Source organism: Dipodomys spectabilis, unplaced genomic scaffold (assembly GCF_019054845.1).
Source record: "Dipodomys spectabilis isolate Male_0828 unplaced genomic scaffold, ASM1905484v1 ptg000073l, whole genome shotgun sequence".
NCBI lineage: Eukaryota > Metazoa > Chordata > Mammalia > Rodentia > Heteromyidae > Dipodomys > Dipodomys spectabilis.
In genome coordinates this window covers 5,134,023-5,160,219 of record NW_024870750.1, presented here as the reverse complement: position 1 = coordinate 5,160,219, position 26,197 = coordinate 5,134,023, and the positions used below count along the sequence as shown (strand labels likewise).

The following is a 26,197-nucleotide window of genomic DNA, read 5'->3' as shown; positions in this document are numbered from 1 at the left end:
GTTCAAGTGGTAGAGTGCTAGCCTTGAGCAAAAGAAGCTCAGGGACAGTGTCCAGGCCCTGAGTTCAAGCCCAATGATCAAAACAAAAACAAAAACAAAACAAAGAATGCAGGGTGAAGCATTAGACTGAGACCTCGGATCTAAAGGATCAGCATACGAAGTCCAAGGTACAAAATATTCAACAGGAGATACTATTATTAAAGATTAAAATAAGCCAGGTGTATTAAATTCCAAATTCAAAAATTTAGGAGGGTTACAAGCAAGATGCAACCAATAAGAAGACAACTTTTTCCGACAGGAAGTTATTAAATTCAATATTCCAAAAGGCTAAAAGAGATTAAAAACTATATTAATTCAGAGCTATGCGATTTATACAAAGTAATTAAACTTGGGCTGATTTGAAAATATACAGGAATGTTTTGAAGTTTATATCATTGGAGACTGTGACAAAATACCTAAGATAAACAACCTAAAGGAGAAAAGATTTGTTTTTAGTCCAAGAGGGGTGGCTGTTTGGCTTTAGATCTGAGGAAAAATATCATGGCAATAAGAGCTTGTGGTAAACAAGGCTATTTGCCTTATGCCAGCCAGGAGACAGAGAGAGGGCAAAGAGGTTGAGGGAGAAGAAGGAAAAGGAGAGAGACAGGGAGGAAAGGAAAAAGGAGGAGAAGGAGAAAATAGAATCAGAGATAAGTTATATACCCTTCAAAGTCATACCTCAGTGACCTACTTCCTCCAACTAAGTCCACCTCCTCCTAATAGCTCATCCTTATGATTCAATGATTTCTTAATGATGATATCAACTATGGGGTCAAGACTTCAAAAGCATTTTATACCCAAATACTAATGGGAACAATCATGTCTATCTGGATCCATTTACAATACACCAAGAACACTGAGAAACACTCAACTAAGTGAACAATCGGCTTGTGGCCCAAAGATATTTAGTAATTGGGTTCTAGCCTGTGTTTATCACCATTGAAGGTACATACCTGTGCCCTTCAATAGAAATATGTATGAAATTTAAATTTTCTGTCAGTCACATTAAAATGGCATGAGAGACAGATAAAATTAATTCAATATATTTTATTTAGTCCAACCTATCAAAAATATGATTTCAGTATAAACAATATAATCATAGTTTTAGCTCCCCAAACCCAGAGCTTCACACATGCTAGGCAAGTGCTGTACTAGTAATATATATATATATATATATATATACACATATAAATAAATATGGTATGTATATACATATATGTGTATTTATATACATATATAGAGAAATATGTATATACACACATACCAGCCTCAATGTATGTCATTATCAATGAGATATTTAAATTCTTTCTTTAGTACCAAGCCTACCAAATCGAATTCAAACTTATTGTACAATATCCAATTTTTATCATATGTCAAGTGCTCAGTAGCTACATCTGGATACCAGTTACTGTATTGGACAACAGCTGGATAGAAGGCAGTTTAGCTTAGTAACAAGTCTGGTATCCTACTTTTTTATACAGAACTGGAATTTCTGTTCTGTTATTATTATGCTGCATTATTCCTACAAAGCAGGAACAGATAGGCTAGGAGGATTTCCTGACCTTATCTCCCACCTAAGTAGGTTACAGTTAAAAAAGATAAAAGAACACTACAGAAGCAAAATACAATGGTAAAACATTACTAAGGGAGTTCTCAGGCCATGAAATGCTGTAATACTATCCATTTACATAAATCCATTATGCTGAACGTTCTACCCTAAACTAAACCCTAGGGTTTGAAAGTGTTTCTGAATGAGTCTTTTCTCAAATGTGAGCCTAACTCCAAAGCTGTGAAGAAGTGGTTATTTTAAAACAAATTATAAAAGAGACTTTCCAGAGCCACATCCTCTCAAGGTGAGAGAAAAATTATTTTAGATTATCCTCTGTCTGTTCCACTAGATATACATTTGTTGTCTCTGATTCCAAGGATAAGTGGATAAATATGATGGTTTGCATTTGCTCCATAACTAGTTAGAATTGGCTCTCTAAAGCAAATGTTTCTACTTCTTTGCTTTAGCTTTACTAAATGATCTGAACTGGAGTGATCTTTTAAAATGGCTGTGATGCACTCAGTGTTTTTGAAAGCAAAGCATTGTAAGCATTTAGATCCTTCATCATTATTAGCACACAGTGGCTCTTCTTGTAGAATTAATGCATGGTGCTTCCATTAAGTGTTCTCAGCATCCACTCATAAATAGGCCAATCTATTGTCCCCCTCCACTAAGTAAATGTTCATACATAAGACCAAAACATACTCAGAAACAGCTATATACACATATTGGTTTTGATTTCCTTGTTTTTTGTTTTAAAAGATACTATTAGGAGCTTCAGGGAGAGCAATAACAGGAAGTTGTAAAAAAAACAATTAAGAAAAACAGCTAGGTTTTTGGAGACGTGATAGTAACATTTTAAAAACCCAAGACAGTTGGCAATTTAAAAATTATGTGGGAAAAAGATGGATTAGAAAATAAGCTGATTGGACTAATGAAAATAAAAGAAAGCATAGCAAATTTCAAATGCATGAGCTGTGCATTTTTCAAGAAGTCTAGTTGCAGGAATGAAGCTTGACTTAAGGTAGCTGAAGTGAAGGAGGCTTTTATTTCTTCATATAACTGAGAAGTCTAAGGAGCTTCTGGCCTTGGGTATGTATGTCTGAGTTGAGGATCTCAAACAGTGCTTTCATGCTTTTCTTTCCTTCTCTGTTGTATCTCTTTCTCTGCTGCTTTCTGCTTGGTTTCAGTGCTGTCTTCTGGATGTACATTTCTATACCTGGCTGGCCTCTAGTAATGTAGGCATCATTATCTTACCGCTTAAAATCTAAAAGAAGAGAAATTAATCCTTGAGCTCCCAATTAGGAAAATTTCATGAATTATTGATTGTTCTCGGTTGGATTACTTGTCAGAATGATTTCTTGAATGGTTAGTGGATATTTCCAGGGGGCTATTGTCCTGAAATCAGCTGAGCCTAGCTCACAGGTCTGCCCCTTGGTGGTAGAAAGAGAGGTGGGATACTGACTAGCTGCTCCATAAAGGACAGTGGAGTGACACCTCAAATTGAAATAGTAAAAAGATGGGCTGGGGATGTGGCTTTGTGGCAGAGTGCTTTCCTAGCATGCGTGAGGCTCTGGGTTTGATTCCTCAGTACCACATAAAATAATAATAACAATGGTAGTAGTAGTAGTAATAGTAGTAGTAGTAGTAGTAATAGTAGTAGTAGTAGTAGTAGCAAAAAGAGCAGCACATGCAGGTGGTTCATGACTGTAGTCTTAAGTATTCAGGAGGCTGAGGTCTGAGGATAGAGGTTCAAACCTAGCCTAGGCGGACAAATCCAAGAGACTCTTATTTTCAATTTACCAGCAAAAGGCCCCATATGGTGGTATGGCTAAAGAGGCAGAGTGCCAGCCTTAATTGAAAATGCTAAGCAAGAACATGAGGCTCTGAGTTCAAGCTCCAGTACCAGCACAAAAACAAACCAAAAAATAGTTAAAAGATAAAAATAGTCATCAGTTCTCCAAAACTATTGAGGAAAAATAGTTAAATGTTCAAGAAAAGTGATTTTCAAATTTGAAGATGTAGTAAAATACAAGTTCCGATCCAGTAGCTTTGGAGTGGGGACCTGAGGTTGTGCACTTCTAGTAAGACCCAGGGACTTAAGTAGCAATATTCTAAAAGATATTTTAAAATGAAAATAACTTTTTATTTTTTAATACATTTTTATTGTAAAAATACTGTACAGAGGGGTTACAGTTACATGAGCAAGGTAATGAGTACATTTCCTATCAAGCATTGTTACCTCCTCCTTTGTTTTTCCCCTACCATCCCTTCCCTCCCACCTGCACAACTACACTCCTTCCAACATGCCCTCCCCCCCCTCCCCCCCGGCCTAAATTGTAAAGTTCATTTTTCAACATAGTGTATTGGGCATCTCATTGTTAGAATAGGTCAACCTGTATCCTTATTTAAGCGTTTTGTTTTTTCCCTTCCTCTCCCTAAATTAGAAAAGTGTATGTACAAGACACAAGATGCAGGGCACCAACATCAAATTCAGTGAAAATGAGTTATACCATGGGGGAAGAACATACAAAGAAACAAAATCACATGGTACGTTATAAATACATTAGAAACAATAGCAAGAAAGAAAAAACTACTTGTGTCCCTATCTTGGGGTTCATTTTGCTTAACATCATCTTATCTGGTCATATGTACATAGCTTTTGACCTTTTCTGCTTGTCCCAGACATATACTAGTGAGAATAATTTTTTATAACATTTGGTCAGTAGAGACTTGAAGAAGCTTACTTACATGGAACTGAGTTTTAAAGGAGTTATATTTGGTTATTTGAAATATATATTTACATCTTTATATATATTAATTTTTATTATAAGGTGATGTACAGAGGGGTGACAGTTACATAAATCAGGTAAAGAGTACATTTCTTTTTGGACAGTTACCTCTTCCCGCTGTCTCTCCCAGTTTTTCCCTTCCATCCCCACCCACAAGTTGTACAGTTCATTTTCAACTAGTGTCCAGTAAGTACCCCTGCTGTATTTGTTCACCCTTCGTCCTTCCATTTCTGTGCCCCCTCCCAAGACAGATAAATAGACAAACAAGACAAAAAGAAAAAGCAACAACGAAGAAAAAACTCTTGTTTCCATTTCCTTGAGTTCATTTCAATCAATATTTTTATATGATCAGAGGCACATAGACATTACACCTTTGTGCTCCTTCCCTAAGAGTAGTCTCCTTTGGTCTCATTGTGTGGGAATGCTTAAAGTCCTGTATAATTTGTCATGTCCAGGTGTATTTTAGATCTAGCTTCTGCATATGAAAGAAAAGGTGCATGGTTTGTCTCTTGAGTTTGGCTTACTTCAATTAATGTGTTTGTCCATTCATTTCCATTCAAATAACATTAACATTATTCTTTCTAGTGGCTATGTAAATTCCATTGTGTATGGGTGCCACATTTTTTTGGAACCTTCATCTCTTTAGGGCATCGTGGCTGTTTCCATAACTTGGTTATTGTGAATAGTGCAGCAGCGAGGTTATTTGAAATATTTTTATGGGAAGCATAATCATTCAAATATTGATTTTTTTTGGGCCAATAAAGTTTTGTGATATTTTGAGTACTTTTGGCTAGAAAGACAGCAATTATTAATCTACTTACCTTGGATAAAGCATTGAGAAATACTAGAGTAAGATGAAGGAGGAATTTGTTGCTTTATTGTGAGGAAGAGAGGTATGAGCCTAGGCTTAAACTGTGGTCTCTGGGCTGGAGCTGAAGAGGACATTTTTTCTGGGGCAATGAGAAGAAGTCCAGGTAGGTAAAGCATGACCTGTGAGTTCTCAACAACAGTGAGAATTGGCCATTCATAGCAAAGTGTCAGTTCCAGGACTAAGATCCAGCAAGTTCTGTGGGTGAGGACGGGTAGTAAATATAGGTGTAGAAACTGAGAGAGTGAGCAGATGATACAGACATATTTAAGGTGCTAAGATACAAGGCAAAGGATTATTGTAGAAGCATAATAGAGGTTGAGATGGACTAGAAGGCCAGATCCCACATTATGGCTGGCTTAATGCCTGTTCCTTAGTGCTCTTCAGATCCCACAACAGAGGGTTTATAAATCTTAGAGCATGAGAGAGTGGAGGAGTAAAGCTATGGGCTGGAATCCAAAGGTCCTTGCTATAAAGAAAGGATGTATAGGTTGAGGGTCAGACAACTTATTAACAGACAAAGTTCCAGGGCTTTTATAAGTGGCCCTTTATTGAGTTATTATTTATTGATTTATTATTTGAGAAAGAAATGTATTCTTCCTATCAGAGTGGGTGGGTAGGTAGACAAATGAATTGGTAACTAAAGTTTGAATAATTATCCTGAGGTCCTGCTAGGATTTTCTTTTCATTTTTTTTTTCTTATCAGAAAAGGTTTAGGATCAAAAAGAGAAATCTGATTAATTATTTTTCTAGAGTATAAGGCAAATAGCCAGAAATGTAATAGATTTGTTCTCACAATTCAGATTTTTATATTAAAAATTTATAGAATGAGCCTTGTTAAACTGAAACCCCTTTGTACAAGTACTTGAAGATAATTTTTAAAAAATTAAAAATGGATTAGGTAAGGAAATATTTTTAAAATACGTGGGAAGTCATGAGGACTTTAAACTACAGAGAAATATGTTTCCTGTCTAACTATTAGCTTTCAAAATATCTGCCATTTACCAGAACAACTATGTTTATCCTAGCATTATTCACCATAGCTAAGATATGGAATTAACCTAGATGCTCCTTGAATGGATCAAGAAAATGTGACATATATGTATATGTATATATTGTATATATATGTATATATAGATATATGTATATTTTATATATATATATATATATATATATATAATGTAATTCTATGCCTCCATCAGAAAGAATGACACTGCCCCATTTGTTAGGAAATAGAAAGACTTGGAATTAGTTATATTAATTGAAGTAAGCAAGCCCCAAAGAAACATAGGTCCCATGGTTTCCCTTATTTGCAATAACTAGTATACATCTAGGATAATCTTACCAGACAAGCAGAAAAGGTCAAAAGCTATGTACATATGACCATATAAGATGATGCTAAGCGAAATGAACCCCAAGATAAGGACACAAGAGGTTTTATCTTTGTCAGTGTTGTTCTTAATGTACTGTGATTTTTTTTTGTTTCTTTGTATGTTCTTCCCCCATGGCATGACCCCTGTTCTCACTGTATTTGATTCTGGTGCCTTGCATCTTGTATATACATTTTTCTAATTTGGGGAGGGGAAGGAAAATCAGAAAATGCTGAAACAAGGATACAGGTTGACCCATTGTAATAATGAGATGACCAAGACACTATGTTGAAAATGAGTTTTACAACTTGGAGCGGGAGGGAGGAGTTGGCAAGGTGGGGAGGGAAGGGATGGTAGGGGAAAAACAAAGGAGGGGGGAAACAATGCTCGCTAGGAAATGTACCTTACCCATTACCTTACCCATGTAACAGTAACTCCTCCGTACAGTATCTTTTAAATAATATATATATTTTAAAAATCTTCCATTGCTTTCTTTCCGCTCTTCATTCTTACCTTCTCCTCATTGGTTAGGACTGAGTATAGAACTGAATGATTGTTGGAGCTTTTGATATTTGCTCTGAGATGGAGAGAATGTCCAGGACCTCCTCAAATTCTCACTCTACAGAATAAATGGAGAAGAGAATCAGGAATGGTCTTTACTGCCATATTTTATTGGACATATAAAAATAGTTGTAGGTAACTTTGATTTCCTTGAGATAACTGCCAACCCCCTCTTATAGAGCAGTAGAACCTGTGTAGAAAGCAATAATGGTCATACGATTTTAAGAAGTCATTCAGAGGCAACATGTTTTCATGGCTGAGATGGAAGATTAAGAAACAGCACGTTTTTAAGTGAGTCTATAACAGCATTGATTAGGGAATGCCACAGTAGCAAGTAGACACAAATTAAAAACAATGTACTAGAGGTGAGTCATAGTGTCTCAGCAAAGGTCATTTGGTGCCTAAGACAGAATGTTCTTTGTTGCCTTGTCCTTTTTTTTTTTTTTTTTTTTAGGGGTGAGGAAGGGAAAGGAGAGAGAGACAGAGGGGAAAATCCATTTAATGTTTTACATTAATGTGAAATAAATAACTCCAAATGACTTTTCTTGTTTTCTTGCAGTTTGATTTAACGAATGAATAAGCACATGGTTTTTGATGGAAACTCTATCACTCCCACCTGGAAACACAAAGAGTCTGGAATCTTCCTATGAAGAAGAACCTGTTATTCTAACTAAGAATAGGGGATAAGGTAGCTTTAATTTTTATTTTGTGAAAATTTGCAAAAATCATATGAAGATTTCATCTGTATGTTTGTTCAGTTCCCCTAAAGTTAACTATTTATATACTAATTATATAATTATGAAACCAGGAAATTAAAATTGGCACATTGCTATTATCTGAACCATGAACCTTATTGGAATTCCAGGATCCATTTTAGAACCCTGCATTTATTATATGGAGTTCTATGTCTTTAGTTTCCTCTAACAGTGCTGTTTCTGAAGAATAATGGTTTGTAGACTTTCTATTTGAGTTTATTTAATGTTTCTTATGAAGAGATTATGCATTTTGACAAGAACATCATGGAGTTACCTGTGTGCAAGACATATCATAACTGCTGTGTTATTTCTGGTGGTGTAAACCTTTGTTAAATTCACTTTGGTCACTTTGTTAAACTGGTTGTGCTGGGTTTCTTCACTGTCAAGTGAAGAATTTTCCTTTGTAATTCATGCTATATTGGGATACTATGAGAGTATGTTGATATCCTATCATTCTTCAAAGTTTTGCCTGCTAAATTCTTCATTCATAGGCTCTAGCCTATGAATGCAGTATTTGCCTACTGGTGACTATCTTATTCTTACTATCTCTACGTACTACAAATTATAATTCTCTAAAAAGAAATGCTGCCTTTTTTCCCATTTATTTATTTGATTGCTTATTTATATTAATGTGAACTTGTGAATATTTTTTTTTTGGGGGTCCGGTTGTGGGGCCTGAACTCTGGGCCTGGGCGCTGTCCCTCAGCTCTTCAGCTCAAGGCTAGAGCTCTACCACTTGAGCCACAGCGCCACTTCCAGCTTTTTTCATTTTGCTTATGTGGTGCTGAGGAATCGAACCCAGGGCCTCAGGCATGCAAGGCAAGCGCTCTACCACTGAGCCATCTTCCCAGCCCTGAATATTTCTTTTATGGGTTATAATCTAATACTCTTTTTTTTTTTCCAGGGCTGAGGACCGAACCCAGGGCCTTGCGCCTGCCAAGCGGGTGCCCTTCTGCTGGACAAAACCCCCAGCCCCTCTAATACTCTTATTATTAGGCAATTCAGTTGTCAAATTGTGATACCGTAGTGAGGTACCACTAGACTGGCTCCTCTATCCTTTTGACTTGCCCCCTTTCTTTTTTATTCTTTATTTTTGAATGATTTCTTTGTTTTCTAGTAGCATAAACTTATCCAGACTTATCCTACCACAGCCCCTCAATCAACCACTCTAAAGAGCTCTGATTCCTTTTGTTCACTTTGCCTTACACTCCTGTACTGCTCTCTTCCCTGGCGGGCAGTCTTTTGGGTCTGATGTCTTTTTATACTCAGATTTCTTTCCCCCTCTGATTTTGTCTTTGGAAAAACATACAAACTATTCTGAGCCAATGGATGCTTTCCTGGTGCTTTCCTTGTGTTTTCCATTCCTTTTGGAACTCTGGGTTTGTTTTCCCTTGCACTCTGTATCACCAAGCAACTTTTTGCTACTCTCTTATATGGCCTATGACACTTGGATCAGAGTCTTGGAGTCTACTCTTGTTTACTGTACTGACTGACTCTGACACTTCTAGACTTAGATTCTGCCCAGTAATAATAGGAGATAAAACTGGGTACTGGTGAAGAATAAAGTTTCCAGTTAGCTTTAATTGTGCTGATTAGATTCAGAGGTAGGGAAGGGTAAACTTGTTTTTCTCTCTGGCCCTCAGGGAGTCTGTGGCTTCAACTCTTGGTGGTAGAGATGTCAGAGCACTCTACATGATTTAACAGTTGGAAGAGGTAAAGCCAGGCCAGAAGCCCTCCAAAGCACCCTAAACCAGGTTGTAGAATCTGACAATAGACACTTCTAGTACTAATTGTCATACCTGTTTCATATTTCCTGCCTGTTATTCTTTAACTTTAGGTTAAATTTTATTCCTAACTGTGACTTCACACTAGTGGTGTCTAAGGGATTTTAATGGAGGGCTTGTCTCATGGAAATACAAGGGCAACAATATCTTCTTCCTTCCATGAGACTATCTTGTCTCATAGAAATACGAGGTCAACAGTATCTTATTCCTAGAGAGGAATTACAATATGTGGGAAATCATAGTGGGACCACTGTGTTTGGAGTGTGGCAGTCTCATGCATAACAGGAGTGTGGTATCTGGATATCAAAGCAGAAAAATAGAAGCACAGTGCCTGAAATTACACCATCCATTGTAATACATCCATATATCATCAGGTGGGACCTGGGAACTTATTTTGTGATTCTTGTGAAAATCTAGAAATTTGGGATAAATTTACTTATCTTGTTTGTTGGGGCTAAAACATTCTAGTCTAATAAGATCATGTTGATTTTTGTTTTCATTGCATTTTGCTTTTGTAGTGATTTTCTTCTCAGTTATAATTTTTCATCCAAGTCTAGAGGGAAAGTATTGACTTAAAACAGTGATTTATAGTACCCACTGTGGCTTACTATGTGGTGAGAGAACCATGGCTTGATCTGTTTTCTAAAATCTACGCTCCTCTCTCTTTTGGAGCTGAGGAGATCATCTTCCCATTTCAGTCATCTTTTCATAGGCCATAGATTCTCTAAGATTTCTAGAATTGACTCAGGGACCATGCTGGCAGTCCCTACTGAGCATCAGAACATGATTTCTAATGGTTTGAATATTTGGACTTGCCTAACATGGCAAAGTGCTCCTCTAGTGGACAGTAATTTATTGATCACTATGTAAATTGTTAAAAGGTGAAGAGACCTTCAGTGCAAGTTGGCAGCTAAAAATGCTTGGCACATATGAAATACCTAGTAGCCTATGAACAAATAGATGAATGGATGTCTATAGGATGGTTGAGTGAGTGTGAGTGATCCCATTGGAGGTTAGCAGTGAAACTGTTTCTTCTCAAGAAGAAACATGATTTACACAAACTAAAATATCAGATGACAAACCAAACACCAGTTTTCTTTTCTTAGCTAATGAGAATACTATTTCAACTATTTAAATTGTGTATCTACTAAGTAGATTATGCATCTAAGGACTTGATCGTCAACCTTTGAAGTAGCAGAATGTTTTTTGTCTGTAAATCTTTAGTTTTATTATTTATTAGCAGTATCCATCGGGGTAATTTGTGTAATTTCATTTAGGTAGCAGAATTTTTCAAGATATGTCAATCATTCAGAAGAAAGGGTGGAATCCTTAGATAGAAGGATTGGAGATGACTATAAAAAATATCTAAAATCCCTTCCAATCTTAGCATATTTTCAAAACCAACTTTTTTGAAATATAATTTGCATACAACAAAAAATTCCTTATCTAAAAGTATAAGTTTTAGTAAGTCTGACAAAATGACAGCTTCTAAACCTAATTAGTAGATGAAGACTATGAAGAATTGTGACTCTAACATACTTTTTTTTTTGAGTACTGGGGTTTAAATTCTGAGCTTTATTCTTTTTGTTTTTCTTTTGTCGGTTGTGGGCCTGAACTCTGGGTCTGGACCCTGTCCCTCAGCTCTTCAGCTCAAGGCTAGTGCTCTACCACTTGAGCCACAGTGCCACTTCTGGCTTTTTCTTCTTATATGGTATTGAGGAATCAAACCCAGGGCCTCATGCGTGCAAGGCAAGCACTCTACCACTGAACCACCTTCCCAGCCCCCTGAGCCTTATTCTTAAACATTCTACTGGCTAAGCCACAATTCCAACACTGTTTGCTTTAGGTTGTTTTTCAGATATAGATATTTTTTGTCTAGGGACAACCTTGAATTGTGATCCTCCTACATAGCTAGGGATCCTTCAAAATAGCTAGGATCCCAGAAGGATACTATCATGCCCAGCAAATGAGATGGAGTTGCACAAAACTTTTACTCAAGCTGGCTCAGATCATTGATCTTCCCAATCTTCACCTCCTGAGTAGCTGCAATTGCAGGCACAAATTATATGAAATAATTTTATTTGCATCTTTTGCATTTAGCTTCAACACCAGTATCATTAAAATCTTCAAGGCTGAAAGTTCCATTTGTTTGAGATCACAAATAGAATTTATGAGTGCAAAGCATCCTCATCTGCGTGTAGGTTATCTGAGCCATGCATTTTTTAAGCCATGTGTATTTCATAAGGAAACAAAGTTTCTCCTTGTATCTCATTTATGAGTGCTTTTAACAATAACAACAACGCAGTCCACTGTGTTTAGCTATTATGTTATTCAGTTAGTTTTAATATTTATTTATCTATTTATGTAGCTCATGCCGGTTGTGAAGTTCTTAACTGATTCACATGGCTAAGCACATTTGAAATATGCGAACTTGTACATTGGCAAGTTTTCCTCTTATCTCAGGCCTTCATATATCCTCTTGCTCTCCCACCAAACCTGAAATTATTGTTTATAGATTCTTGGGTATCCTCAAACCATTGAGTCATTCAGATATTAGTAAATATAAATATCAAGTATAACATTCCAACCTTAAAAAAAAAATCTGGTGCTCTTTAGGTTTCATTAACTTCCCCTAGCAATCCATTGCCCATTCTTCCTCTTGTTTTCCCCTTTGGAAGAAAAATAGGGTTTTTTGTTTAAATTTCAGCTCATTCATACTAAAATTTCTGGAAATGGAGTATAAGAATTCTGCTTTCCTTTAGTTATGTTCCCTAATTCACTTAATCCATTTGTTCAGTAAAGCTCTGTTGCTTTTCTGCTATGTGCAAAAGCTACTGCACTTGTGAACCTTTCCTTGGAAGAACTTTTGGTATAGTTGGAGATACAAAATACAAAGCTAAGAAACTATAAGAGATGCATAAAACATCACAGCAGTTCAATCAAGGAGAGATTTGGATGAAAGAAGGTTCTAGGAGGAAATAGCTGCACACACACACACACACACACACACACACACACTTACATCTGTATTATGAGCAAAGGTATGAAAGCAACAAGCTACAGGCCATCACCTGGTTGTACCAAGAAGTTCAGTTATAGTTCATCTGGAGTGAGGCATCTGTGGAACAAAATTTAAGGCAGTAGATTCTCAGGAATAGAAAATGTCTCCTTAAATTTTGTAACTTCAATTGTCTTCCTTACCTCAGTCTAATCCAGACCCTGTTTAGAGTTCATGAACAGATTGGATAGTTTGAAGTCCGAGTACAGTAATCTTTGAGGCAACTGTTTTAATGGAATGCTGTAGGCAAAAGCCAAATTGAGCTTAAGAAGTAAATATAGAGAGAGACAAGAAATGGAGGCAGGAGATAAAGAATGTTGGTGACAGTGTCATGCAGTCTGGTGGTAAAGGAGATGACAGAGAGATAGCTTCTCTTAAACAAAAAAAGAAAACAACTTGGTTAACTTTTGAAATGCTGGTAATATCTGATTCAGAAAGCAGTCATCTACTTCTTTGGAATGATTTGAAGGATTCTTGGCTCCTTGCCAACTGAAAATAATTTTCTGGTAGCCCTCTAGTGATGTCTGAACTGCTACCATTAGTGATTTGGTTTATTGAATTAAAGGATTATCTTCTAGCAGTTAGTAAGTACCTTCCCAGGCCCCCATCTGTAGATAATTCATTAAGCTTTTAGCAGCTATTTGTATGTTGATGTGAATTGGTTTATCTGATTTTTTCTGTTGTTACAACTGAGTGGATTATGATAAAGGGAGGGAGATGGAACACTGAAGTGCTTTTTAAAAAAAACAAAATTTTATTATTGTTAAATAGTTGTACAGAGAGGATTCAATTCAACCTATGAATTTATAAGTATAATACATCTTGATCAATATCACCTCTTCCCATCATTCTCCCTCACTCAACCTAACCCTACCCATCCCTTCAAATTACCTAGCTCCAAATTACCTAGTTCCATATGTATGTTGAGTATTATGACTATATTTGCTCACCACTTTGGGAAGGGGCACCTGTAGGTTGGCAAGGTGGAAAATTCCCAAAAGGACAAGTAACCAGGTTCAAAGGGAATAACTTGTCCTCTTTAGAGCATTCTATCCAGTTAGCTCATCATTGGCCATCTTACACATATCTCTCCATCAGTGAGCCATTCTTTTTTTTTTTTTTCCCCGGTCATGAGGCCTGAACTCTGGGTCTGGGCGCTGTCCCTCAGCTCTTCAGCTCAAGGCTAGTGCTCTACCACTGGAGCCGCAGTGCCACTTCCGGCTTTTTCTGTTTATGTGGTGCTGAGGAATCAAACCCAGGGCCTCATGCTTGCAAGGCATGCACTCTACCACTGAGCTACCTTCCCAGCCCCAAGTGAGCCATTCTTAAATAAATAAATAAAATTAGAACTTTCCCAGTAGAACACTGTCAAATTTTCTGGGAAAATACATGGTTTCAGGTGATAGAAAAACAATACTGGAATTGGAGCCAGAAAACTTACGCTCATCAGTCACTGTTTATGCAGAGGTAGAATTACCTTGAGGCAAATTGTACTTAGGTTTCCAGATTGTGCACTTACACAGGCCCCTCAAGGCCTGGAAGTGGTCCTTGCAATATATTAGTATGTTTGGAAAATAAGGTAATTTAACTGTAATAGACCACTACCTCTCTCCACTTGTATTTTCTCTCTATTTCTCCTCTGCCAGGTGGTCTTGGAGTAAACATGGTTATTTTGGAAATATAGTCACAGAAAAGTTCATTGGAAATGCGCTCACTTAGTTTGGGTTTGAAGATGTATTGTTATGGTCTGTGTCACCTCTAGGCAAAGTTGCCAACTACTGCAGTACAGGAATATGTGGCAAGAATATCCCTCATGCCCATTATGCACCAAGCCATATCACACTGGTTAGTGAGTGCGGTTGCACAGAGTTATTTAAGACAAATGCTGTACAAGGAGAGCTGACGTGCTATGAAGTCTTGCTGCTCATTTATGAAAGCTAATTCATTGAGGCTTTCCCAAATTTTATGTCACTAAAAAGTGATAGATGGCATTACCAACAATGAGCTATGGGAGAGACACAAACATTTCTAACCCATCAATAATAAACAAAAAGTGTCACTCAACCCATACGAGAATGAAGACTTTTCGGGGGGGTTGGTCTTGGAGTTTAAACTCAGGGCCTTAAGCTTTTGCACTGGAGCCATACAGTTCTTTCTGCTTTATTTTATTTTATTTTTTCATATTAGGTTTCATGCTCTTGCCAACATATTTGAGATTATAGGCATATACTACCTATCTTGTTTATGAGATAGTGGTTTGGCTCACTTTTATGCTGGGGCTGACTTTGAATCAAACAATCCTTCTGTCTCTACTTCCCATATAGCTAGGATTATAAATCCGTGTCCTTATGCCTAATCCCTGAATTATCTTATTATTTGAGGATATACTGTAAAATTGATGTCATATAAAAAATTCAAAGAAGATACCAAAAAATGTAAGGAAAAATGATGCTAGAGATGTATATGACAGTTAATAAAATAATTTTATTATCTTATAAGTTGTTGCATATGTTAGGTTAAAAAGTTTGGAAATACTGCAATTTCTGTTCTCATACTCAATTTCATACTCATAATCTTCATATTTTATCCTTTTTTCTCTTAGGTGTGTGCGGAGATGGAAATTGAACACAGGGCATTGAATATGCTATGAAAATGTCCTACCACAGAGTTACAGCTCCAATTCTGTTTTGATTTAAAGAATACTTCCCTACTTCTAATTTGCCTAAGTTTAAACCCCACAGGATCTGAATTTTTCCCCGGTCTAGTGACATTAAGCAAGTAACATGAACTCATTTCCTGTGTGAAAGGCGGGAATAATCCTGTTTTCTCACTTATACATAACAGGGTTCTGGTGCGGATGTGAGACATTGCAGATGAGAGGATTTTATCACGAGCTGCAAAGTGCCATACAAACAAAAGTAAAATAGCCTCACTGCTTTTCCTCAAAGAAACAGACTTTGTATTTCCCCCAGTAGTTATGTAATAGTTTCAATGATCATACTTTTATATTTGTCATTATCCACACTTCCATGCCAGAAAGACCAGGGTTCCTTTGGAGAGTTGCAAGTAAATGATTAGCAGCCTCAGACAGACAAAGGAGCCTAGGAAAGAATGACGATGCATTAACATCAACCCATCCATTGCCACTGTTTGAAAACCAACATGTTAAGTCCTCCCAACTGAGGTGTTGAACAAAATCAAGTCATTATGACTGGGTGTGGCTCAATGGTAGAGCAGGTGCTTGGCACGTGTGATGCTTGGGATTCAATAGATGCAACATATATGCACACATAACACCTGTTAAAATCAAATTTTAAGCCAAGTGTAGTAGTACATGCCTGTAATTTTAGTACTTGGTAAGCTGGGGCAGGAGGATTGCAATCTAAGAACAACTTAGATTGCAATCTAAGTTCTCTGAAAAAAGTACAGTTTTTTTGAAGGAGCATGATACAGAATATCCTTCCTTCCCTCCCTCCCTTTTTCCCTTCCTCCTTCTTTCCCTCCCTCCCTTTCTCTTCTCTTTCCCTTCCTCCCTTTCTCTTCTTTTCCCCTTCCTTTCCCTCTTTCCTTCCTTCTTTTCCTTGTCTTTTTCTTCTTGTAGTACTTGGTATTGAACCCAGGGTTTTGCCCAGGCCAGGCATGCACTGTGCTACTAAGCTACCTCCCTAATCCCCATAGCATTTCTTTGCCTTAACAAAGTGGTCTATGAAGGGAACTGGGGGTTTAGCCCAGCGGAAGGGCACCCACCCGGTGCGCACAAGGCCCTGGGTTCGGTCCTCAGCCCTGGAAAAAAAGAAAGAAAAAAAGAAAGAAAAAAAAATACAAAAACAAAACAAAACAAAACAAAAAAACAAAGTGGTCTATGAGAGTCTGTGAAAGATACTTTATATGCATGATTCCAGCAGCATTCAAAATATGCTTGGATATTATGAAGCCTAGTTTCTACAAGTAAAACCTAAAGCTAGAGAGTAGAATAACCTGCCCAGATTCATGAAGATTAGATGCTTCAAGCCAGGTTTGTTGAAATCATCCTGTGAGGTGCCAATTTACTTTGACAGGCTGCTTACAATATAGTTTTCTTTTTCCTATTTGCTTGTCTTTTTTAAACTGCTGAGTCCTACTTATACAACCATTATTACTTGAAAAAATAATTTTGGAAATAAGATGTCTAGTATGTATGCACAGCTAAAATACATAATTTATCATGAATATGGAAATTCATGCATATACTCAGTACAATAAAATATCATTTTAATGATGCTTAATTTAAATAGATGAGTAATTGATAGCAATCTAAATATCTAAAAATGAAATGCATGACATGCTTGTTTATCATCAACCAAATTTTTCATATACCAAATTAATAATGGGCCACCTGAACTCAGGTGCTGATCTTATTCTAGAAAGTTCAAGACTTATCTGGTCAGTGAGAAAAACAAATATAGCAAATCAATTTTCTCAGGTTGTAAATTGATAGTGCCAGGCAAAAATGTCTTTCTAAGGGATGACATATCTGTAAGGTCTGAACAGGGACACCTCCCTCCCTCTTGATTAAGTTTCCTCCCAATATCTGTTACCTAGGTAACTGGCAGACCTGGAAGCAATCACCTTCCCCAGCTGCTAGGTCAGATCGCAGGCCACCTCGGGTCACGTGCCTCCCATCTGATCTTAGGAGGGTCCCATACGCTGAGGTCACATCCAGATCCAGTGTGGCCACACCTTTCCCCCACCTGACCACACCTCTTCCTGTCCCTGGCCTAGATAAGTCCTGGCCCAGAGGTGGGTACACCCCCCCCTTTCCTTTTCAGCCCCGCTTCTCCACCATGCATGCCAGGGGCAGCAGTTCAGTAAATAAACTTCTTTCCTGCCTGAATATCATGTGGTGTTCTCTTCGGGGACATAATGAAAACTACCCATTTAATATACCTTACAATATCTAGTTTATCAGAATTCAAAAATTATAGACAGCTCACTTGTTTCTGCTCATTAAATTTTAAAATTGAAATAAGTTTTTATCAAGTAGATTTTCTAGGGCTTTTGTAATTCAATATTTTAATGAAAATTTTGCCCCCCACCCCTCTTAAGCACAGAGGGTTGGGAGTGGGGATGGAGTTGGGGAGAGGGGTGAGATCCTCATTCTCAAAATTGGATACCTTGTCTGAGTTTGAGATTTTTTTTTAAGTGAACTTATTTGTTGGTGAAGACTGGACTGAGAGGATAAAAGGAAGGAGGAGGAAGAAAGGGGAAGACAGAAGATAGTCTTCGTTTGCTCATTCTACAACAAAAATATCCTAGACTTGGTCATTCATTTCTCATCGTTCTGGGAGCTGGAGATTTCAAGATCAAGTCCTAGATAGATCCTAGTGAAATAAATGGTCTAGTAAGGTAGTATGAGCTGGCTCCCTCTGCTAACACGAAGCCTGCAGGAATGTCAAGAAAACACTGCATCCTCTATGGCAGAAGGGTGAAACAGGACAGCTTCATGGGGGCTTTCATAAAGACACTAATCCATTCATGAGGTCTGAGCCCTTATAACTTAGGCACTTTGTAAAGCTCCCCCTCCATAATACTATTGCATTGGGGATTACATTTCGACATGAATTTTGGAGGCACACAGACATTGAAGCCATAGCAGATATCTTCTATTGCTCCATAACCGATAAAATATAGGATTTAGAGAGTATAATGGCTAGAATTTTTGAAAACGAAGAGAGATGATTCTTACCCTACAGTTCGGGGAAATGTGTTGTGTGTTAAACGAATTTTCATGTTATGAACCCAAAGCCACAAAATTCTGATAAAGGAAAGAAAAGAAAAAAAAAACTAATGTATGCTTAGCTGGAGAGAGCCAACGACGTGAGCTAGGAGGTTTTAAGTCAACTTTGGGTCCAACCGGTGTTCGTTGTTTGCTGTTTGTATGGGTTCTGAGTTAGCAAAAGGTCCCTTACTTACGTGGAACAGATTTCAGGAAGATTCATGAATTCATTGGGTCTTTAAATATTTATTGAGTACCGACAATTTAGGCTAGGTGCTGGGCATACCCAAAGTGAGCTTCGGCCCTTGTTCTTCAAGAGCTCACACTTTACGGTGGTTCAGGGAATCAGATAAATCGGATAAATAAGTGCACAGAAATGTTATTGTCACCCATTTAAGCTGCCGTGGGGACTCTGAGTAGAAAGGGAACAGTTTGGAAGTCGTGCTGGAGGTGTGGGGCCGGCCGGGTGGATTGGCAAGTTAGTAGTCCTGGTAGGGAGCCGTACCCACGCAGCCAGTGGAAACTGCATGGGCCCGGGGACCCACCTTCCCGTCCCTTTGTTTCCAAACAAGAAGGTGAAAAGGGAAAGGAATCCAGTTTATTCGCTCCTGGTGAGATACGTGGATCGTAGCAAAGGGGTGCTAGGCTAGATCTAGCTCCGGGAACAAAAGAGTTTATTTACAGGGGGAAGTGGAACTCACAGCGGTTTCTAAAGATGGGGGATCCTCCTAGTCCGGCCGGCTGAAATGTGCGGCCGGGGACTTGTGGTTGGTGGCTGAGCCCCAGCCGCCGGCCTGCGAGGTCTCAGTGACGCCAAATCCGGCTCCTGGAAGTCTGCAACCTCCCTGCTCTCCCTTTGGCCTCTGCTGGGCTACTGGGTCGACACTGCCCACAACTGCCAACTACGGCGTGGGGCTGGCGGATCCCGGGTGGGGCCGACGCAGGTTCAGGCCCACGGGAGAGGCTGCCCGAGCGCCCTGGCCCCAGGCCCGGCCAGGCTTGTGCCTCGGACACTCGTGTGTGTATTGTCTCAGCTGGATGTTCGCAATCTCCCGTGGCAGGTTGTGAGGGAGTTGTCCCCTGCAGCTAGGAGTTGAGTGTGCAAGTGACAATAGTTGTGATTCAAGGCCCGCACGTGGGCGAGGTCCCTGGGCACTGGATGGAGAAGGTGGGCGCGCGGCGATCGCAGCTGGAAGGGAGGACCACTTTTCCCAGGACTGTTCGGGTCCTACCACCCCCTCCGTAAGGGGAGCCCACGCAGGGCCTGCAGCTCTTTGGGGGTCCTCCCCGCCGTCTTCCTGTCCGGGCGCTGCAGGGGGAGGGGGTGGCCGCGCGACGGAGGGACGCGCTTGGGCGCCCCGGCTAGTGGGAGGACAATGACCTCTTCTCCCCGGCCGCCTCCTCCTCCGACGCCCCCCTCTCCCCGCCCCTTCGCAGCCCACAAGCAAACCTATTAGCTATTCAGGCTGACAAAACCCCGCAACCCCGAGGCCCCGCGCATTGTCCCGCGCATTGTCCCGCGCATTGTCCCGCCGAGCGCCCGGCCGCTGTCATTAGCCCTGATTACGCTGAGCCGCCTGACAGCCCGGCGGGCCGCTTGGCAGACCCCCCATTCACCGACGCCCCCGGCCCCGCCTCACAATGGGAGCGGAAATCGTCCGCACCCGGGGTCCCCGCTGAATAGAGCGAAAAGCTGCTTCTCTCCTCCTCCGGGGCCCCAGTCTCATTCTCTTTGGATACAATATTTTTTTGCTTTTTGTTAAAATTAGGGAGAGAGAACGAGGTCAAGGAAGACCTTTGCTCAAGCTTTTTGCCTGTCATTTGTTTAATGTAAACAAAGAGCAAGTTCCCTCCCCCACCCAAGCCTCCCCCCCTCCTCTTAGATTTTTATAAACAAACTAGTGAAGGGAAGGGGGAAGGGGGAGCTGGTGGGGGCCCAGTGGGTCATTAAAGTGGAGGCCAGGAGCCCTGGCAGTGGGGAACGGGGGCCATGGATGTTTGGGTGGAATCAGAGGCTGATTCCAATAGTTACACACTGTGAAAGAGTCTGAGCTGAGGCTGGGGTTTAAAACATTCCAGATTTGTGTCTGTTGAAATGTAAAAATAAAATTAAAAATAAAAAGCTTCTTTCTATTCTGCTGCAGTGCTATTTGAGGAAATTTTGACAGAAGAATTGCCCGAGTGAAAGGAAACCCATCACGGGGAGATTTCCCTAATCCAGAACCTTCAAGTCTTTTTACTACCTGCATGTGTTGTTATGGATGTTTATAAACACTCTCTAGGTCCGGATCAAACTGATCCAGGAAAGCATTTAAAAGAAAACTTGTATGATAAAATTGAATTGGAAATTCTAGACTGTTAATATACAAGGGCAGGTGCTCAGTGACAGCGCTTGCCTACTTTGTGCAAGGCCTTGGGTTTGAATACCAGCACTACAAGAATAAAAATAAATATAAAGAAATCTCTGTGTGAAGGTACTGACTGGTTTTTTAACATGTGCCCATCAAAGAATTGATTGTCTACAAAGAGAGTTAGGTGTGACCCAATTTAAGATAAACACAAACAACTTGAAACAATATATCGCTTCTGTAAGGCTTTAAGGTAAAATTAAAGGAATAAATCTCCAGATTGTGGAATTTTTATAGCTGTTTTGAGAGGTAATTCTTGGCTGCATGTTAATTTAAGTAAATGGCGCATGCCATTTCAATCAAAGTGGAATTTTTTTTAAAGCCCATTGATACTTGACCTTTTCATCTTCTCTAAGCAAGTTACATGTAATTTAAAAATTACTTTGTAAAGGGAAAACTTGCTTCCTAGCTGTGTTACCCCAATTCTTGAGATGGCAGAATGAATACTTCCTTCTGTTTTTAAGTATCACTTGAACTGGTGAGTGGACTGGGATTCTTTGAATCTTAAATTCCTTTATATCATTCCACCAAATAATCCTTTTCCCTATTAAACCTGAAATCATCAAAGTAGGAGATAAAATTTACCAACAAATTTCTCCAAATATTGGTTTTGGATAAATCTATAGCTAAGATAGGGTGGAGTTGGGGCACAAGATTGATAATCCCTGGACTTTTCACAGTACAACGCTGTTGCTCTGTGTATTCAGAACTAGGGTGTGGCAAGAGAGACTCCCTCCTCTCCCCCAGTCCAAAATTTAAGGAGGCATTCAATCACAAGTGTCTTGTACTTCCAAAGTTACTTTGGGAGTGAAGTCCTCCTTAAGTTTTACAACTGTAAAGACCATCCTTGTCTCTGAACCCTGGCATTCCAGGAACTATCTGGGGCTTTAAATAAAAATTGGGTCTGGAGAGACCTCTATCAACCAAACCTTTCAGGACACACTAAAGGGCATTTACTTGCTTGAGGAAGAACACTAGTTAAAACAAAGACTTTCCCAATTCTTCCATCCAGGTACTCTTCAGGAATTCTCCAGATAAGGGGGATTGCACAAAATGGCAAACATTTAATAAAGCTCAAACAAGCCAAATCTGTTTAAGTGATTTAGGAAGCAAACATCAGCCCTTACTGATGTTCAGGCCTTCCAGTCCATAGCTTTCCATTTGACTCTTTTTTTTTTTTTTTGGTCTTCTTCATTTTAGTTCTTTTTGTTTGGTTTGTACTTCAGCATTTCTCCCTTAAGAATTGTTAGCAAGTTTCTGACCCAAAGAGCATTTTGACTAGGGTTGGTGAATCAAATTAGAAGTTCTCCAAAGGGGGTGAGTAGAAGAAAAGTCCAGCTCAAGTGATTGAAAGATCAATGTCAAAATTTGTAATTTGCAATCTGTTTTACTAGGAAACAAGCTTAGAAACTTTGGATAACATTTGTTTTTATAGTACAAGGATGATAAGTTTTTTTCCCCCCCGGATGGTGACATGTGAATGTGAGTGTTTATGTACTGCAGGTTGAAGAATTAAACACTAAGGGTTTATTTATTTATTTATTTAGTGTGTGTGTGTCAGTCCTGAGGTTTGAACTCAGGGCTTGGGTGATGTCCCCAAGCTTCTTTTGCTCAAGTTTAGCACTCTACCACTTGAGCCACAGCTTCACTTCTACCTTTTTTTTTTTTTTTTTTTTAATTTGTTGGAGATAAGAGTTTCATGGACTTTCCAGCCCAGGCGGCTTCTTTGAACCTCCATGGTCAGATCCGAGCCTCCACCTGAGCCACTGGCTATTTTATATATTTAATTGAGGTCATTGCCAGGATAATGTAGTTGTGAATTGTTTCATGTTTAATGTGGAGATCAGAAAATGTCAGTTATTTCCTGAAGACTTGTTTCACCCTCCATGTATAACAAGATTACATACTATACCAAACCTTGAGATTTTTCTTGTTGAAAATTATTCATTTGAAAATAACCCACAGGAAGATAGGGTCCTTCCTGCAGCAGGATGATCTTATTCTAGTCATCTCCAGCCTTTTGTATTTTTGTTTTGGTCTTATTTAAATAAAAGCTCAAGTCTAACCACAGTACATGCTTACCTAGCCTGGTCCTGTGTTTTAAATTGGTTTTAAAACCATTGGTTTTAAATGGGAGGGGGCCACAGAAGAGGTGGAAAGCCTCTTTATTTACAGAACCTGTGTGTCAGAGTAGTTTTGCATTTTAAATAAAAAGATCCACTATCTGAGCCCCATGTTTGGCTCTCTTATTTCTTCTGAAAACTGTTAACACTTTATAAAAAATGGATACCAATAGATAATTCATAATTACGTATGCTGGAGACATGGGAGATGGCCTTACAGAGCATGCGCTGGTCGCCAATTTCTATGCTTAAATATGATGTGTATATATGTATGTACAGGTGTACACACAAACATATACATAAAATTTGATCTGGTAGGTGGTTGTAGACCTATCAAATGGCTGTTTGAAAAATATATACACAGGGAAACATCACAGAAGGCATATGATACAGAGAAGATCTGGTAAGACTGTTTGGACAAGATTTCAACCCTATATGCCTGATAAAGAAATGAGAATGATTTAAAAAGAATCTAAGATAACAGGTCCCTTCATGAAGAAAGATTGCCCACCAAGTTGTTTTATTGTTTGGCTTCTCTACACAGTGGGCACCCACTTGACCCAGGAAGTTCCCCACGCTACAGAGAAACCTACCATGGCAGTCAGTCCTTAAATAAGTAAATAAACAGCATATATATGTTTTCTTTAAAAAAACACTTTAAAGCAGAACTTATACATACATACATACATACATATATATCAGCGTCCTTTCGACATGAAATACCCACAGAAGATTCAAGGCCGATGCTCAGCGTGCAGTTCGGGTTCCCAAAGCGTCTTTTGCCGCAAAATCCTTCAGAAAAAGCAAAGCAAAGAGAAGGTGGCCCTGGGCCAGGCCTCACCGCGGGTCCCGGTATTGGAAGCCAGCCGGTGCCCCTGGCGCAGGGCGGACGGTGGAGCCGACACTGCAACTCAAGCCCACGGGTCCCTAGCCACCTGACTTCCTCCAGCGCCGGATTTGTTGGTCTCTCGCCCTTTCTCCTTTCTGTATTTTGCTTATCACTTTTCACCGGATTCTGTTTTCTGAATGTGATGGGTGGGCAACTCAGATGTCACATTCACTGTCGCTGGACGTGATGGAGATGGCCGAAGTGGCCGCCTTGCTGGATAGACTGGCAGCGGGGCTGGCGGCACCGCCCAACACCTCTGGCGCGCCCTCGCCCTCGGCCCGCGGCGCCCGCCCGGAGCCCTGCGACAGAACCTGCTGCTGGAGTCTGGGGAGGGGGGGGGGACGGGAAGGAAGGGGACACGGGTCACAGTGCGTAACTTAGCCACTCCTGAGTCTCCTTTTCCTCCTAGTCTGCCTCCCTCCAGCCCAAACCAGGACACCTAGGGTGGAGGAGAACAGAGGACCGAGGCCCAGGCCCCGCAGGAGTCTGCGGCGGCTTCCCGCGGTTCCACCCTTCTTGATTCCTCTGCCTTGGGGATGCTGGGATCACTGGGTCTTTCTGTTAGGGCCCACCTTTGGGAGACTGACAGGACTGTTAGGAAGCAGCCGACAGACGGCTGGGACGAACAGATAAGGCTCCGAGACAGGGGACTCCCTTCCCAGAGGTTCATCTGCCTGAGGCTCACGCTTGAGGCCGGGTCTGCTCAGGCTAAGGGCAAAAACTGCCCGAGGTTTGGTTGCCCTGGGAGTTTGAAACGAAGTGTTGGGCTCATTGAGATCCATAGCTGGGAAATGGGACGCTTTGGATCGCTCTTATGGGACAAGGTTAGCTAGGCGGTGGGAAGAAGAAAAAGTCGCTTTTTCCGCCTCTGAAGAAGAGGCACCTTGGAAAACTGCATTGCGCAAGGAGACACCTGGGATTTAAAAAAAAAATTCACAAAGCCGACCCATTGCGAACGAGCCAGATTTCAATTCGAATGGTAAGAGGCTGGGCCCAGGGTCACAAGAAGTAAGCTTTGGATGTTGGAGTCAATGAATTGTTCTGGGATTTTAGTTCTCCCCCATTCCAATGAACCCTTGGTTTTGGTGCCTAGGAGCAGCTTTTGCCTGGCTCCCAGAGCCAGGTGAATGAGAGGGTAGAGAACCAAGGAGCCAGGAAGGGAGCCCTCACACTGGAGTCCAGAACTTGGACTCCGACACCGAAGACAAGACCACTCTCCCAAACTCCTGCAGAATCGGAAATCTCCTGACCCGGAGAAGGGCGCGGAACAGCCTCCCCCAAACCCTCTCTGGCGTGCACAAAGGCCTCTAGGTACCAACCTGTTCTTGGCTGCGGCCGCTCGATCCCTTTGTCGGCGATTTTTGAACCAGTTGCCCACCTGTGTGGGGGTGAGTCCGGTGGCCTGGGCGAGCTCCCGCTTTTTGCTGGGGTTGGGGTAGGGGTCCTGCAGGTACCACTCTCGGAGCAGGTGCCGAGTGCGCTCCTTGAAGCAATGCGTCTTCTGTTCGCCGTCCCAAATGGTACGGGGCAGAGGGAACTTCTTCCTCACGCGGTACTTGTCCACGGGTCCCAAGGGCCGTCCACGGAGCTTCTCAGCCTCCTGGTAGTGCGCCTCTAGCCACAACGCCTGCAGCTTGGCGTGCGACTCCTTGGTAAACTTGTGGTTTTCGAGGATGTGGTAGAGCTCGCGGTAGTTGCCGCCGTGGAAGGCCACGATGGCTCGTGCGCGCAGCACCGACTCATTCTTGTTGAGGGCCTCGCAGGCCGCAGGGGCCACAGGCAGCGACCACAGGAAGCGACCCAGCCGCTCCACATCGCCACTCTCCTCCAGGGTCTCGCATACCCCGGCCACTTGCTGGGGGCTGAAATTCAAGATAGGCAGCTGGAACATCGAGGAAGCGCCGGCGGCAGCGGAGGGGACACGGAGCCCCGGGCGGGCGGGCCACTCAGCAGATGTCTGCAGGCCTAGCAGGATGCGCCAGGCTCTCCTGGGTGTGGTGGCTGGGGGGTGACACCGCCACAAGCGAGATGGTCCCCGACTGGAGGAGGTGTGGGCTGCTGGGCTAGGTTTCGGCACCGCTCCCTTCCCGCATGCAGGCAGGCTCGCAGGCGCTGCTACTGGGGTGGGAGGACTGGCAGCGCCGGCGCCATGGAGACCCCCCTGTCAGTCACTGGCCAACTCTGCCAATCAAGGCTGCGACCAGAGCGCCTGGGCCATTTCAGCACCTCCCCGTACCCGACAGCGC

At 40.9% G+C, this 26,197-nt stretch overlaps 1 protein-coding gene across 1 annotated transcript; it reads right to left on the bottom strand.

Annotated features, from left to right (window-relative positions):
- Positions 1-24,106: 24,106 nt before the first annotated feature.
- Positions 24,107-25,927, bottom strand: Six6 (SIX homeobox 6). Its single transcript, XM_042682613.1, has 2 exons — positions 25,271-25,927; positions 24,107-24,275 (listed from the first exon to the last, which is right to left on the bottom strand). Exons 1-2 carry the CDS (start codon positions 25,840-25,842, stop codon positions 24,107-24,109), a joined length of 741 nt encoding a protein of 246 aa, XP_042538547.1. The 5' UTR covers positions 25,843-25,927.
- Positions 25,928-26,197: the final 270 nt, after the last annotated feature.